We start from the raw sequence: 15,593 nt of genomic DNA, 5'->3' as shown, positions 1-15,593 counted from the left end.
CTACAGAGCAGGTCATGCTTGCATATGCTGGCACTTGCAATTTCAGAATAATGGCATCTTGGCATTCAGAATATTCGTATGCAGCACCAGACTGCCCCCCCCCCCCCATAGGATCCTTTGGTGGACCCTGCCTCTTATACCATAGAGGGCCCCAAAGGTCGAGGAGAAAAAAATAGTTTGTAGCTGCCTTTCGGGCCAAGATCTTGCCATTAGGGTCTATTTCTTTGAATCAAAATCTGTTAGACTTTATTGATAACATACGGCTTGGGCCTCAAGAATAATTTCCTCTGGTGGGCCCAAGAAACCCCAGTCCCACCCTGATAGCATGCTGCCATTTAGGATCCCAAAATAAGAACACTCACTGACATTTGAAAATTCAGAGTAAAGCTGTGTGGTCATTTGTGGTCTATGAATAGTGTTATGCCGGCACTTAGGCTCTCAGTATTGGGGTTCTCAGACTTATAGTACACACCGACCTTTCAGAGTAATGGCACATTGATATTTGAAGTCTCAGAATAATGTTATCACAACATTTGAGGTCATAGGCTAATACCACAGTAACATTTTCGGCCCCAGGCTGAGGAAAATTCAAGGCCATGCTTACCTTCAGGAGATGTGAGGCATCTTTCCAACATGAGGGCTTCTTCTTCCCAGTCATCTTCCTCCTCTTCCTCTTCACTGGATTCATGATCTTTCTTCTGCTTTTTGTGCCAGTCAGATGTATTGTCCAGATGAGTTGCAGGACTTGTCTCCTGTCTAAATCTCACTTTTTCGTTTTCTGACCCATCACAAGGCGTTGCCCTTTTGTGTGTTTCCCTGTGGTGTTTTTTTTCCAATGTTCGATGCGTTCTCTGTTTTTTGTGACTTTGTTGAGACACAACACTGTGGTTTTCAGGGACTGCTCCTACGCTTTTGCCAGTTTCAGAACCCAGATGGTGTCTAGCTTTTGATGAGTGTGAAGTGGAGACAGAAGTAGAATGTCCTTCATGTAAATGACTGTCCGGGTGTGAAGATTTTATTCTTTTATGGCTCTTGTGCCCTGTGTTATCTGCTTCTGCCTGACGTTTCTGAAAGTCAAGACATAAGCCAACATATGAAACTGACAGAACAATGGGGCACAGTTACTAAGATAAATGCAATGGAATTATGCTGGGCATGCCTTGAATTATGTGCTTGCACTTTTTGCATCTTGCTAGACAAGGGGGACTTACCAGAAAAGGTGTGGCTTTACATGTCCAACAATGCGCCAATATTTTGGTGCCAAAAATTCTTAAAAGGTAAACCAATCGCAAAGTGGCATAATGGTAGACAAAAGAGTATAATAAATTTGTTTAGAAAAAAATCTGCTGCTGGCCATATGTAATGGATAGCTGTCAGTCGTAGAAGTGTTTCTCCCAAGTTCCCCATACACATGTACGCTCAGTTTTGGCCAGGCGTGCATGGTTTCTCAATGGGGAGAGAAGAATAGGCTGCTGCAAGTCAGAATAGGCTGATGCCCCAAGAGGAAGCGTGAAGCGAAACAATCGTTGGGCGGCTGCTCCAGACCTGGGTCAGTAATGAATTGATTCTGCTATTTTATATGCATCAATACTTTCTTTTTCTCCCCCCTGCATTTTGGTTGTGTGAGGTGGCACACAGGCTCACATCGCCGTACTGGCTATTGTGGTTTGCTATATATGCTCTGTGTGCATTGTATATGGGCCTCACTCAACTGGAATTGCTATTGTTGTAGGTGGGGGGAATACTAGTCCCTGTGGTGGGTCTGAAGCTCTCTCGGATAGAGATATATATATATATATATATATATATATATATATATATATATATATATATATAGTAATACTTTGGTTCTACCAGAACTACTGTCTTCCTGTATATCTTTTATGATATACCTTAATGGATGTCTAATAAAGAAATTGATGATAATAGTTTTTTGCGTGGGAGCTTTTTCTAAGCAATTTGTAGGTGGTATACGAATAACTCCATGCGAGATATTTATGATAGAAACTTTTTTGGGTGTTTTGCAAGTCACTTATCTCCCTTGGAATACAAGGATTCAACCTGCCCACAGAAAAGAGAAACCCCTAGAGATGAATGGGGCAGCAGTGCACAGCATGATCATTGCTCCATACAATCTCGGCACTCAGCGACCCCCCCATTCTCGTGATTGGTAGGTAATATCTGTCGATAGGTAATAAGTGATTATGGTGCGACAACCCTTTTGTTTTAAATTGAAATGGAGCTGACTCATCATGGTGTATATACTGGGTATAGGTGACACCTAGGTATATGCAGTTATGTAGGAGCACACACAGACAGCATAAGGCCTATGTAAGAACAGTGTGTGGGAGTCATGATCTCCATCAACTGCAGGGAAGAGAGTGAGATGTCTCTCTCATGGCTTCCTAGGAAGCTTTTAGATTTAGAAAGATCTGAAGCGTGCTCATGGAATAAGATGTACAGCATCCAAAAGATGTCCACAGTAGGATCCTGTCCTAAGTAAAGTGTTAATAAATAAGCAGACATTAGGCGCCATAAGATTCAGCTGCACTGTACGGTATGGTAAGTATCTGTATGTCCTTCCTACATAAATAGACAACAAATACAGAGGTAAGAATGGAAATAGCAATATGTATGTGTGTATGGCCCAGATGAGGACCTTTCACCAGAATTAAACTTCTAAAGTAACTATACAGGCATGTAGAGCGGCGCCCAGGGACCCCCCTGCACTTACTGTTATACCTGGGCGCCGCTCCGTTCTCCCGTAATTGCCTCCGGTATCTTTACAGTTAGGCTCCACCCAGGGGAACCTGCCGGCGCCTCCTTCTCCCATGCTTCAGCGCTGGCCAATCACAGCGCTCAGCTCATAGCCTAAGAGGCTTTTTTTCTCTCTCAGGCTATGAGCTGAGCGCTGTGATTGGCCAGTGCTACAGCATGGGAGAATGAGCCGACGGCAGGTTCCCCTGGGTGGAGCCTAACTGTGAAGATACCGGAGGCAATTACCGGAGAACGGAGCGGCGCCCAGGTATAACAGTAAGTGCAGGGGGGTCCTGGGGCGCCGCTCTACATGCCTGTATAGTTACTTTAGAAGTTTAATTCTGGTAAAAGGTCCTCGTTAAGGACACATGAAAAAAACTAAATATCATTGAATATATCAAATTAATATATCAGGTAAGAGTTAAGGTCTATAGGGATCCACCCAACACTGGAGTCCCTTATAGAGAACCATAACTTACAGCATCAGGAGGCCTATGGTGGGCACCGGGATGAGTAGATGACAGGCCATGGTGTGTTCTTGCTCTCTCAGCAGTTGTCTGGTAATTCTGTGATAAAGAATTGTTTGGGTGTTTCCTACAATGTAAAACAAGAGAAAACAATTGTCAGACCAGGTGAAGAAAGCCTAGACGACGGGTGGATCTGATTAAATAATTGCAGTAAAGAAAAATGCAATGCATGCATTCCTAACAGGCATGATGTGAGGACACGTTGAGCAACATTGTACTTTCACCCTAACCTTCCTGTGATTGATGGAGCTTCACGTTCCATGACAAATGGAAGGCTACAAGTTGCAATCCACTAACATAATTTCAGATTAAGACCTCAATTAGTCAAGTGTAAAACCTCCCTGTGACAACCATCCCTTCCTAGTCATCCAGACTGCAAGGAAACCACAACTATAGATCAGCCACAGCCAAAGTGGTGCCTGCAGAATGATGACTATATCTAGAGGAAGGAGAGGCTGTCAAGGTACAAGCAAGCCATAAATCTCATTTACTTATTAGCACTGTGATGGTAGAAAATATAATAGAAGCCATACTTCGGCATAAAAGATTACAGAAATGCACTATTCACAAAGTGCCCAGAGTGAGTGTCTCCTGAATGGTACTGATCCCACCACTAGCCAGTAAGAAAAATGTAGATACTGTAAATTTCTGACATAATGAAACTAGGAATTGTGATAATATAACATAAGAACCAATACTTACTGGTTAAATCACCCACAGCCCTGCTAGTCTCTGTTTACCTGGCTATAGCAATGATGTGCCTACATACCCACGTGATCACTGCAGCCGATCATTGGCTTCATGTGGTACGGAGCTGGAAGGGGAAGGGGCTAATTGCAGTTGCTGGGAGATGCAGATGCTTGATGAGCTGCTACCCACCCACAGAAAGGCAAGCATGTCCTCCAGATATGTGAGTAGAAAGAGTTTTAAAGGGTCTCTGAGTGTTCAGAAAACATTTGATATATCATAGAGACATATCAATAGTTTTGATTGGTGGGGATCTGAGTGCCTAAGACCCCTGTTATCCCTAGAATGAGGAGAGAATGGCGCTGGCATATCATGCAGGAGGCTGAATCAGAAGGGCCCATAAACTCTTTTTTTTTAGTCTGTCTCACTTCCTCTCCTGCTGTCAGAAAAGGGAGCATGATAAGCCAGCTCTTCTCTCTCCTCGTCCTAGAGATTGTGGGGGGTCTCAGCACTCAGACCCCCACTGATCAAAGTTACACATAGATTATGTACATATACCATTATATTTCTACTCGGCTTAAGGGAACGTATCACCAGAAAATGAACTATTGTTTAAATCATGGTTTTACGTCAAATATTTGTTTAAAAAAATTTTGATTTTACATTTTTCATGTCACTACTGATATTAAAACATCTCAATATCATGCAGTTTGCACTCTGGCCACCGAGCCATATATATATATATATATATATATATATATATATATATATATTATATATTATATATATATTATACCACACACATACATACACACACATATATATAATACTGTATAACACTTCCTGTTCTGTACATATCCCTTTTCTTCATCATTATCATCACAGGCTGGATAACAATAAGGGATAACACCTATATATATATATATATATATATATATATAGATAACACATGACCCACCGTTCACAATAGGTGAATGGAACAGCTTGTCTACTTTGCCTCCCTATAGAGTGACCGCTGCACAGGTCACACAGTATGTCTAGAGAACTCTCCTATAAAACTCAATGAGGCCATTATCCTGATGGCTGCTGTAACATTTTTACGACTTTTTATTTCTTATAGAATAGTCTATGGGAAATGTCTGAAAAATGCCACACCAGAGTGTAATGAGGTTTGAAAAGAATGCCATGGAACCCAAAAAATACAAGTGAAAATAAGTGCCCAAAAAGTGTGTTTATAGTTTTCTTTTGAGGACTCATGCACACAAACTTTATTTTTTTTCCCGTTTACGTTCCGTATACGGAACCATTCATTTCAAAGGGTCCGCCAAAAAAACCATAATGTACTCCGTATGCATTCCGTTTCCGTATTTCCGTTCTGTTCAAAGATAGAACATGTCCTATTATTATCCGTATAACGACAAAGGATTAGTACTGTTCTATTAGGGGCCAGCTGTTCCGTTCCGCAAAAAACGGAATGCACACAGACGTCATCCGTATTTTAAGCGGATCCGTTTTTTGCAGACAGCAAAATACTGAAAAATCCATACGGTCGTGTGCAATAGGCCTTACAGCTAACATCTGGCTGCAGCAAGGCCCACAAAAATACTGCTAAAAACAGTGTTCTGGCAAAAATAAAAAACTATGTGTGAAACCTCTCTGAGGGCCACTCCATGCATTTTGCTCTGGTGTTTTTGTTTACTAATAAAACACAATAGAAACTGTTGCCATTTTTCCATACCATACGCAGTTTTTATTTGTTGTTTAGTGTTTGTTTTTTTAGGGTTTTTTTTCCCCTATAAGGCTACATGCACACGACCGTATGTGTTGTGCGGTCCGCAAATGGCGGATCCGCCCCAAAAAAAAACAACGGATGACATCCGTATGCCATAGTTTTTTTTTTGCAGATCCAGTATAACAATGCCTAAGGTGTGCTGCCCGTTGCCGTATTGCGGACCGCATTTGCGAATCCGCAATACATGGGCACCATTCCGAGTGCATTCTGCATCACGGATGCGGACCCATTCACTTCAATGGGTCCGCAAATCCGGAGATGCGGAATGGTTCAGAACGAAAGCACGAAATGAAACACTACAGAAGCACTACGGAGTGCTTCTGTGGGGTTTCGTCCCGTACTTCCGTTCCGCAAAAAGATAGAACATGTCCTTTTGCGGAGCGGCCGGATCGCGGACCCATTAAAGTGAATGGGTCCGCGATCCACTGCGGCTGCCCCACGGTCAGGGCTCGTGCATGGCAGCAGGCCTAAAACGGACAATTGAAATGAATAGGTCTGCATCTTATACGCAAAAAAAAAACGTAACGGACACGGAAACAAACAACGTTCGTGTGCATGTAGCCTAAAGATAAGAGATGCCAGAATGCCTGAAAAACACCACAGCAGTTTTAGGCCTCATGCACACGACCGTTGTGTGCATCCGTGGCCGTTGTGCCGTTTTCCGGTTTTTTTTTGCGGACCCATTGACCTTCAGAAAATCGGAAAATGCACCGTTTTGCAGCAGAGTGCATATAAATGCTACTAAAAACCTGTGTGAAGCCACCCTTGACGTCCACTGAAAATGTATCTGTGTTTCATCAGTGAAGATATCCATTTCTGTTTTTTGACCCCCGTGTATCAACCATAATTAATTTCCAGAGCATTTCCTTCCAATGGTCCGTGAAAATAATTGACAGAACATGAATGCCTGTGCTGTGCCAGTGGTTTTTCTCTGACCTATAGACTGACACTGTTGTGTCAGTGGAAAACCGCTGATGTGTAAACAAACACAATTAAATCAATGAATATGTATGCTGTCCATGGAAAATGCGGATAGCACACGTCCGTGAAAAACAGAAATGTGAATGAGGCCTTAGGCTTATTGCACACGAACGTGTGCGCTCTGTTGCCGTATTGTGGACCGCATTTGCGGATCTGCAATACACAGGCACCGTTCCGTGTGCATTCCGCATCACGGATGCGGACCCATTCGCCCCGTACTTCCGTTCCAGCAAAAAGATAGAACATGTCCTATCTTTTTGCGGAACGGCCGGATCACGGACCCGTTAAAAAGTGAATGGGTCTGCGATCCGCTGCGGCTGCTCCAGCGGTGGGGGGGCACGGCCACGGGGCGCACACGCTCATGTGCAAGAGGCCTTAATGTGTTAGATAAAACAGCTCCTCATACCTTGTCATGTGCTGCCTTTCTTCTGGGGTGTACCCCAGCCAGTCCTTCTGTACTTGGCTGTAGAGCTCCTCTCTCAGGCAGTACTTGCCATCCTTTGGACTTAAGCATCCTACCTGGGATTTAGAAAAATGCAATGATATTAAACGTAGAACCTCTTGAATTACATATCTGTATGGAAAGGATGTCTGTTCTAGAGGATGTGTGAAACAATGAAGTTCAAATGGCAGACTGTGATAAAACCGATTATAATCCAGCCAACCTTGTTATTTATATATCAGGTCACACAAGCCTGAAACGTTACACCTCAATCCTCATCCAAAGCGTTCTTAGCGAGGCCTTAGAAGAATAGAAGGTCACTGAGCTTAGATTAAGCCGCTCAAGTTCAATCTTTCCAAAAAAATTAATGATTTCAGCCGCTATCTTTTCTTAATTTAGGAGTCGTGAACAAGTTAATCCTTAAATTGAAGGGTGTATCTGTCCAACTACAGATTTGCATATTGGCAAGATCTCTCTATCTTGCAACTAGCATTTTCCCCGCAAAGTACATTCCCATGTAAGTTATAGGTTCATACTAATGCCATAATTTAACTATGCTAATAGTCCTATTAACATAAATCCAGAAGCTTTATGATTGTGGTATTGGCTATGGAACATGACCTGGAACTTTTGGGGTATTTGTTCTTATAGCGGCCTATTTGGAATGCAGCACTAGCAAGCAGGTAATCAGACCTGCTAAGCAGAGATGAGCGAATTTTTCAAAAATTCGATTAGCTGGTTCTCCGAATTTGTTGGGAAAAATTCGGTTCGATCCAAATAAATTTGCGGTGAATTACGTAAAACACGGCTATTTCCTGGCTGCTGATAGCCTTTATAGTGGTATAGAAAACGGTGCCTTGAAGTCTCTCATAGAGAGTCTGCTTTGGTAGTGAAATAATACTGTGAGTCAGTATGACATGCAGATGACAGGCGTCGCTCTTAGAATCACTGCACACTTTAGTTATTTGGGCAGTCACAGGGACAAAACTGACCAAATAACTATGAACTCAGCCTTACAGGTCAATGTTAGCACCTAGAAGAGCGCACTCCGTTTTACACCCTCGTCAGCTGATTCCACATAGATGTCTACAGAACCTGTTCTATTAAATGCTGTATACAAGTAGAGCCCCCCGGACAGAGTGGAGAGGGTGTCAGCAGTAAGTTTTTGTTGACTTCACTGATTAATTTTCCCCATTCTCTTATCCGTCAGAACAATTACTCAGAAAAAACGGATCCTGTCTGTAGAGCATCCGCCTTCACTCGGTCAGCATTTGCTCAATAAACCATCAGTATTGCTAAAGGCAAAGAAAAACGGAGTGGGTCTAAAACAGAGATGACACGTGAATAGAATATTTGCATGTCTTCTGTGTTTTCTACCCACCCATGCTTTTGGCTACCAAATCATAAGCCAATACTGATAGGACCATGAAGGCCTTAAAGCTGCTACACAGACAGGATCCGTTGTGCATCTCGTTTTTCCTTCCTTCTGACAGATCAGAAGAAGTGTCAAAAAAATGATGATGTCAGCCAAACCGAAAGCCAAAATAGTGGCCCAGACATTAAGTGGGAAGGGTGGGAAGAGCATGAGAAGTCCACAGAGTGGACCTATGATATAGTGGTGAGGTGAAAGCAGCATGAGGAGACCACAGAGTGGCCCAATGACAGGGTCTAGAGGTGGCAGCAGTATGAGAAGGCCACAGAATGGCACAATGACAGAGTCTGAAGGTGGCGGCAGCATCAGGAGGCCACAGAGCGGCACAATGACAGAGTCTGGAGGTGGCAGAAGCATGTGGAGACCACAGAGCGGCACAATGACAGAGTCTGGAGGTGGCAGAAGCATGTGGAGACCACAGAGCGGCACAATGACAGAGTCTGGAGGTGGCAGAAGCATGTGGAGACCACAGAGCGGCACAATGACAGAGTCTGGAGGTGGCGACAGCATCAGGAGGCCACAGAGTGCAAGGTGACATACTGTGGAGGTGGGTGGCAATACCAGTACCCGCTGAAAATGGTGGGTGAAAGACAGAGCATTTGGCATCAGATGTGTGGCATCAGGCGGGTAACAGCATCAGAATAGTAGCTGAGGCAGGTAGCCAGAAGAAACCGGTCTCTTTTGTCAAATTGTTGGTGTGGCACCATGGATGATCTAGTCAGATGCATCAGGCATTGGTGTGTGGAAATCATGGCTGATCCACGCCTGATTCATCTTGATGCAGTGTCCCACTATGTGTTATATGTGAGCACTTTAAACTCTTGCTAAATGTCATATCAAATGTATTGTGTTATCATGCTGTAATTCCCTTTAACAGGCTGGCAGTGTCATTTACCTTTATTCGCCCCTAGGTGGTGCTTGCACTATATATATATATATATATACACACACACACACACACACATACATAGCAGGGGGGTGGGGGGGGGTGTAAAGTTAGTGTGTTCGATGCTAATGAAGAGATGTGGAAGTTAATGGAGGAGGTGGAAATTTGTATTTCCACCTAAATAATTCAAAAAAGAATTAAACGCATATAAGTGCAGAGCTTAATGCAGAATACAAGATTTTTTGTCCGCCCAAATAATTAAAGATTTTACCGCTTTTAAGTGCAGCGTTCTTTTGATGAGCTTTAAGAGGTAGTCACCTGAAATGGTTTTCACTTCATAGGTGTGCCCTGTCAGGTTTAATAAGTGGGATTTCTTGCCTTATAAATGGGGTTGGGACCATCAGTTGCGTTGTGGAGAAGTCAGGTGGATACACAGCTGATAGTCCTACTGAATAGACTGTTAGAATTTGTATTATAGCAAGAAAAAAGCAGCTAAGTAAAGAAAAACGAGTGGCCATCATTACTTTAAGAAATGAAGGTCAGTCAGTCCGAAAAATTGGTGCAGTCACAAAACCATCAAGTGCTACAAAGAAACTGGCTCACATGCGGACCGCCCCAGGAAAGGAAGACCAAGAGTCACCTCTGCTGCGGAGGATAAGTTCATCCGAGTCCCCAGCCTCAGAAATCGCAGGTTAACAGCAGCTCAGATTAGAGACCAGGTCAATGCCACACACAGTTCTAGCAGCAGGCACATCTCTAGAACAACTGTTAAGAGGAGACTGTGAATCAGGCCTTCATGGTAGAATATCTGCTAGGAAACTATTGTTAAGGACAGGCAACAAGCAGAAGAGACTTGTTTGGGCTAAAGAACACAAGGAATGGACATTAGACCAGTGGAAATCTGTGCTTTGGTCTGATGAGTCCAAATTTGAGATCTTTGGTTCCAACCACCGTGTCTTTGTGCGACGCAGAAAAGGTGAACGGATGGAATGGACTGAAATTGGCCACTATACGCTTTGACCAGAAAAAAAAATTAAAGAGTGAAGTATATATATATATTTCTTGCAATACTGAAATACGCCCCTATACGCTTTCACCAGAAATAACTGCAGCAATGAACTGATAATATATATTTCTTTGTTACTGAAATACGCCCCCTATATGGCTTCACCACAAATAACTGCAGAAGTGAAATGCGTATATAATGGCTACCGTATTTATACGGCTGTGACATCACGGGGCTGGCTGGCTGCTGATTGGCTGCATGCAGGCATGCAGGCATGTCAGTCTTGGTGATCCCGCCTTCCCAGAGTTCCTTGCCCCATGTCCTCAGTCCTCAAACATGTAGCCACCATTTTAGGAAAATTGCGATTCGTTACCACAAAGCGCAAGGAAATTCGCATTCACTGCGAATTAAATTTTTCCTGAAAATTCTAAACGAATTCCACTTAGTCAGCTTCGATTCGCTCATCTCTACTGCTAAGTAACATAAATTGAAAGTTTTTTTTTAGGTTCTTGCAGTAAAACTGCTGTAAATACACACTTAGATAATCCATGGTCACATCTACATAGATTTTCTGCATTTAAACCCTTGGACAGTTTTTGTGGCAGTTTTTGTTGCAGTGATTTAATTGAAAGCTGGAAGTATAATTCTGGCATTATATTTATTATATTCTTCATTCCTTTCCAATTCTCTTCTGGCTTTGGCTCGAAAATGGCATTAAAAAGCACAGCACTTTTCTAAAAAAAACGATGGGGGTCATTTACAAAGACTGGCTTTTTATGCCAATCTTGTTTCCCCTCAGCACTGCCAGAAGATTCAGCTTATTTATGGCTTTCATGGCTGTTTCCAGGTGTAAAAGATGCTAAATTTGTCAGTGGCGAAGTCCCAGCCCCAGCCTGGCCCACACCACTCCTCTTCTGGGATGGGGTAAAAATGCCTGTGCAAAAAATATTGTCACACTAAAAAAAGGACATGGCGAGCTTAGTAAATTACCCCTCGATGTATGTGACACCATCTATAAAAAAAATCTGTGCACATCAATTACAGATCTGTTTTCCAATACTTCATTTTTGATAGAAAAAGCACAGTTGATAGGAGAACTATAATACTTCCCAATAATTCCTTAAAGGGGGTCTCTGGGTTTTTTATGTTGATGGCCTATTTTACGGATATCAGATCAATATAAGATCGGCACGGGTCCCACTTCCCGGCACCCCCTCCTATCAGCTAATTTGTGGTAGCTCTACTGCCGGAAATACACAGCTCATCTATTGTGTAGTGGACAGCTGGTTAATTGAAAGCTGCGGTAACCAGCTCAGTCCACTACACCAACTCCAGTGCCAGAGCTACTGCAGAACAGCTGATCAGTGGTGGTGAGGGATGCTGGAACCTCGCCAATCTGATCAGAGAATCCCTTTAAGACGTATAGGAGAGCAGATTTCCTAAACATAATTTGCAAGAGACCTTACAATGACCAGTGTGACCCTATAGACAGTAAAGCTGTGTAGGGTCCAGGTATTGTTACCTATACTATAGACCTTAGATATAAATTTATACCTCATCCAGTGCAGACAGCAGCTCTGTGTGATCTCTGGGAAACATGTTGGATTTTTCTAAGCGTTGTATGAGGTCATGTTTCCGGCATGGCTTTAAGGCTAGAAGATGAATGAGCCACTCTTGAATTGTTCTTCGCTCTCCACTCACTCGGTTGCATTTCTTGGCTGCTGGGGTTAAGAATACTGGAGGGCGATGAGTGGGTGAGGAGCTCTCTGTCCTAGATTCCATATGGTTCTTACTGGAGATCTTGACACATTTACCTAAAAAAAAAATAGAAAATCTTTAGTAATAGGTTTAGGTTTGAGTTCCCATACTGAAGTCAAGGGAACCCATGAGTAATAATGTTTTTTCATCTTCTGTGAAGGCGTTAAAGGGAGTCTGTCACCTCCACCAAGTGCTAATCAGTACAGTAATACTGCAGATCATTCATATGTATGTCGATACTGCACCCCTATTCCCCTACTGTGCGCCCACAAACCAACCATAGAGTGTATTGAGAGGACTCTTGTGCGTGCACGGAGAATGGAGAGGACTTTAGCAGAAATGCATTCCACAGCCGTTTGTGAGCGCATAGCCGGGAAATGGGGGTGAGAGAGGATCTATATAGAAATGACTGATCTGCAGTCAGCGCCAGGTGTTCTGTACATGTATTACTGCACTTAATAGATCTTTTTCAAAATTCCTTTAATTCCAATTTGTTCTGGGACAGCTGTCACTGAGGATTTGGGCTCACACACACAAATGTATTTTCTTTCTGTGTCCTATTCCGTTTGTTTTGCGGACCGTATGAGGAATCATTCATTTCAAGGGGTCCGCAAAAAAACGGAAGTTACTCCGTGTGCATTCCAGTTCCGTATTTTCGTTCTGCAAAATAATAGAACATGTCCTATTATTATCTGTATAACGGACAAGGGTAGGACTGTTCCATTAGGGGCAGCTGTTCCGTTCTGCAAAATACAGAATGCACACGGACGTCATCCATACTTTTTGTGGATCCGTTTTTTGCGGACCGCAAAATACATACAGTCGTGTGATATTAGGTGAATATGCTCCTGTTCATTTCTCCATACGCATAACGTTCTCCATACGTATTGTAAGGGATCGTCTCTTTTCAGGGCGTCACACTCACAGATATCTCACCAACGGATTTTCATGTCCAAACTGTGCATTTATTTTGACAGTTTTCTTATAAAGGATAGTCCAGTTATACATGACTGGGTGGGGTGAGGTTCCCGCACCGCCAACACTTAAAACACAAATAAACTCCTGCCCGTCTAGGCACTACCTAAACACAATACGTCCCTAGCTCACTCATAGAGCTCAGTTCACACATGGACAACATATGCGGCTTTCCTCAGCCAACATCAATACTGCAGCCTCAAGGCTGTGGCAACTCCAGTACCTTTTCGGGGAGTGTGGCCCAGTAGTCCTCCAGACGCCCAGTGCAACCCTCGTTCTCTAGGTGTCGCTAGGTCCTCCAAACCTCAGGCTATTCAAAGCCTTGTGGCCTCCCAGTCCTCCTGACTGAGACCACACACAGAGCCACTGCTTCACAAAACAGACTGACCTACTCTGAGGCACTTTATGCAAGCCTGATTACAGCAGGCCTCACCTGCGATCACCTCAGGTAGAAAGGAAAACCCATACTGGAAGGGTGTGGACTGGGAACTCCCTTTACCAAGCCTAGCTACCAGTCCAAGTAAAACCCAGCCCAGAAAATGTATACAAAAATGTCTCAGCAAACTATGCTTTGCTGAGACAACTGCCACTCTCTGGATTTTATCTGTCTCACCCATCTGAGGTACCTGAAGTGGGACAACACACCTTCCAGCACTGTTCACATTACCACAGTATAAAATCTTGTTAATTGGCAGCACTAATCATTACGGCACTTGACTGAATGTATAAAAGGATGGGTTTCCTTGCTTGAATTCACCCTCAGCAAATACTCTCACTTTTTTACTTTCACCAGCTGCTACATGTTACAACTCAGTCAAGCACTTGCTTTCCCTGACCTATTATAGTCTATTCTACTCTTTATGAGAACTATCCAGACCAGCCAAACCTGCTCCTCACAGTCTGGTCCCTCCTTTCACTTCTACTGCTCTTCTGTAGTAAGTGACATGAAATAAAACACATAGATCTATCTATCTATCTATCTTTATTAATCTATCTATCTATCTATCTATCTATCTATCTATCTATCTCTTTTATCTATCTATCTATCTATCTATCTATCTCTCTTTATCTATCTATCTTTATTAATCTATCTCTTCTATCTATCTATCTATCTATCTATCTATCTATCTTTAGTAATCTATCTATCTATCTTTATTAATCTATCTTTATTACTCTATCTATCTTTATTTATTAATCTATCTATCTCTCTTTATTAATCTATCTATCTTTATTTATCTATCTATCTTTATTAATCTATCTATCTATCTTTATTTATTAATCTATCTATCTTTATTTATCTATCTATCTTTATTAATCTATCTATCTATCTTTATTTATTAATCTATCTATCTTTATTTATCTATCTATCTTTATTAATCTATCTATCTAGTCTTTTTGTAGAAAAATGTTTCCAATTTTTAACTTTCCAGCTACAGCTATTTTCAAAAGTAACACATTTTAGGCATATACATACAACAGAGGGACAGTAGCGCTATGCCAGATTTTGGCGTAAAGAAAGTCACAAGACCCCGTTTGGCAACTTTTTTTTACTACCATGCGACAATATTTTTGGAGTGGCATGAGCTGGGCCAGAGCCGCACGGCCCTAACAAATTTAATATCTTTTATGCCTGGAAACAGATGTAAAAGAGGAGTAAATACTACTCCAGTCAGGCACAAAGGGGCACATTTATCAGGCTTGTCTGTTATTGGCCATACAATTAGACTGGCGCATTTAATTTGTCTGTATTCTTTTGCCGAGTATATATTAACCACCTCCCGACCGCTGTACGCACCGATGCGTCCGGGAGGTGGTTGTTTAGTTCCTCCTGGACGCATCGGCGCGTCCTCTCGCGAGACGCGAGATTACGTCACAGCCGGCCCGCGCATGCGCATCGCGGGCCGGCATTTCGCAGAAGACTATTTCGTCAGCAGCCTGCCGGCCACGATCATTGGCTGGCAGGCTGCTGATTTTTAAAAAATCCAATCAGCAGCCATATAACCCCACATATTAGTAAATATGATGGGGTTATATGGCTGCTGTGCTCCTCTGCTCCTTCTTTTGGTCGGTTGGTTCCAGCAGAGGAGCAGAGGAGCACATCTTTACTGTGAGTACCCACCACACCACATTTAGCCCCCAGATCACCCCAATTAACCCTTTGATCACCCCTGTCATCCCCCCCTGTCAATCACTAGTGAAAGGAAAAAAGTGATCAGTGCAAACTGTCACTTTTTTTTTTCACTGTTATTGACCGTTAGGTTTTAGGTATAGTTTAGGTCCCTTGGTTAGGTAGTTAGCGATCAGTTAGCGCCCAGCCCACCGCACCGCAGTCCGTTATTCGCTGATTAGC

The 15,593-nt window shown here is 42.8% G+C and overlaps 1 protein-coding gene across 2 annotated transcripts in view; it reads right to left on the bottom strand.

Moving 5' to 3' along the window:
* The window catches only part of ELL3 (elongation factor for RNA polymerase II 3), a 118,998-nt gene that overhangs the window by 35,967 nt on the left and 67,438 nt on the right, over positions 1 to 15,593 (bottom strand). For both annotated transcript variants that reach the window (XM_044283244.1, XM_044283243.1), the window contains 4 exons: positions 12,065 to 12,324; positions 7,151 to 7,263; positions 3,237 to 3,351; positions 605 to 1,067 (listed from right to left, as the gene is read on the bottom strand). In XM_044283244.1, coding sequence (XP_044139179.1) covers positions 605 to 1,067; positions 3,237 to 3,351; positions 7,151 to 7,263; positions 12,065 to 12,324 — 951 coding nt within the window. The remainder of the gene's footprint in view (positions 1 to 604; positions 1,068 to 3,236; positions 3,352 to 7,150; positions 7,264 to 12,064; positions 12,325 to 15,593) is intronic.

This window comes from Bufo gargarizans, chromosome 2 (genome assembly GCF_014858855.1).
Source record: "Bufo gargarizans isolate SCDJY-AF-19 chromosome 2, ASM1485885v1, whole genome shotgun sequence".
Classification (NCBI taxonomy): domain Eukaryota; kingdom Metazoa; phylum Chordata; class Amphibia; order Anura; family Bufonidae; genus Bufo; species Bufo gargarizans.
Note: the sequence above shows the minus strand (reverse complement) of the source record. Positions and strands in the feature narration are given on the sequence as shown.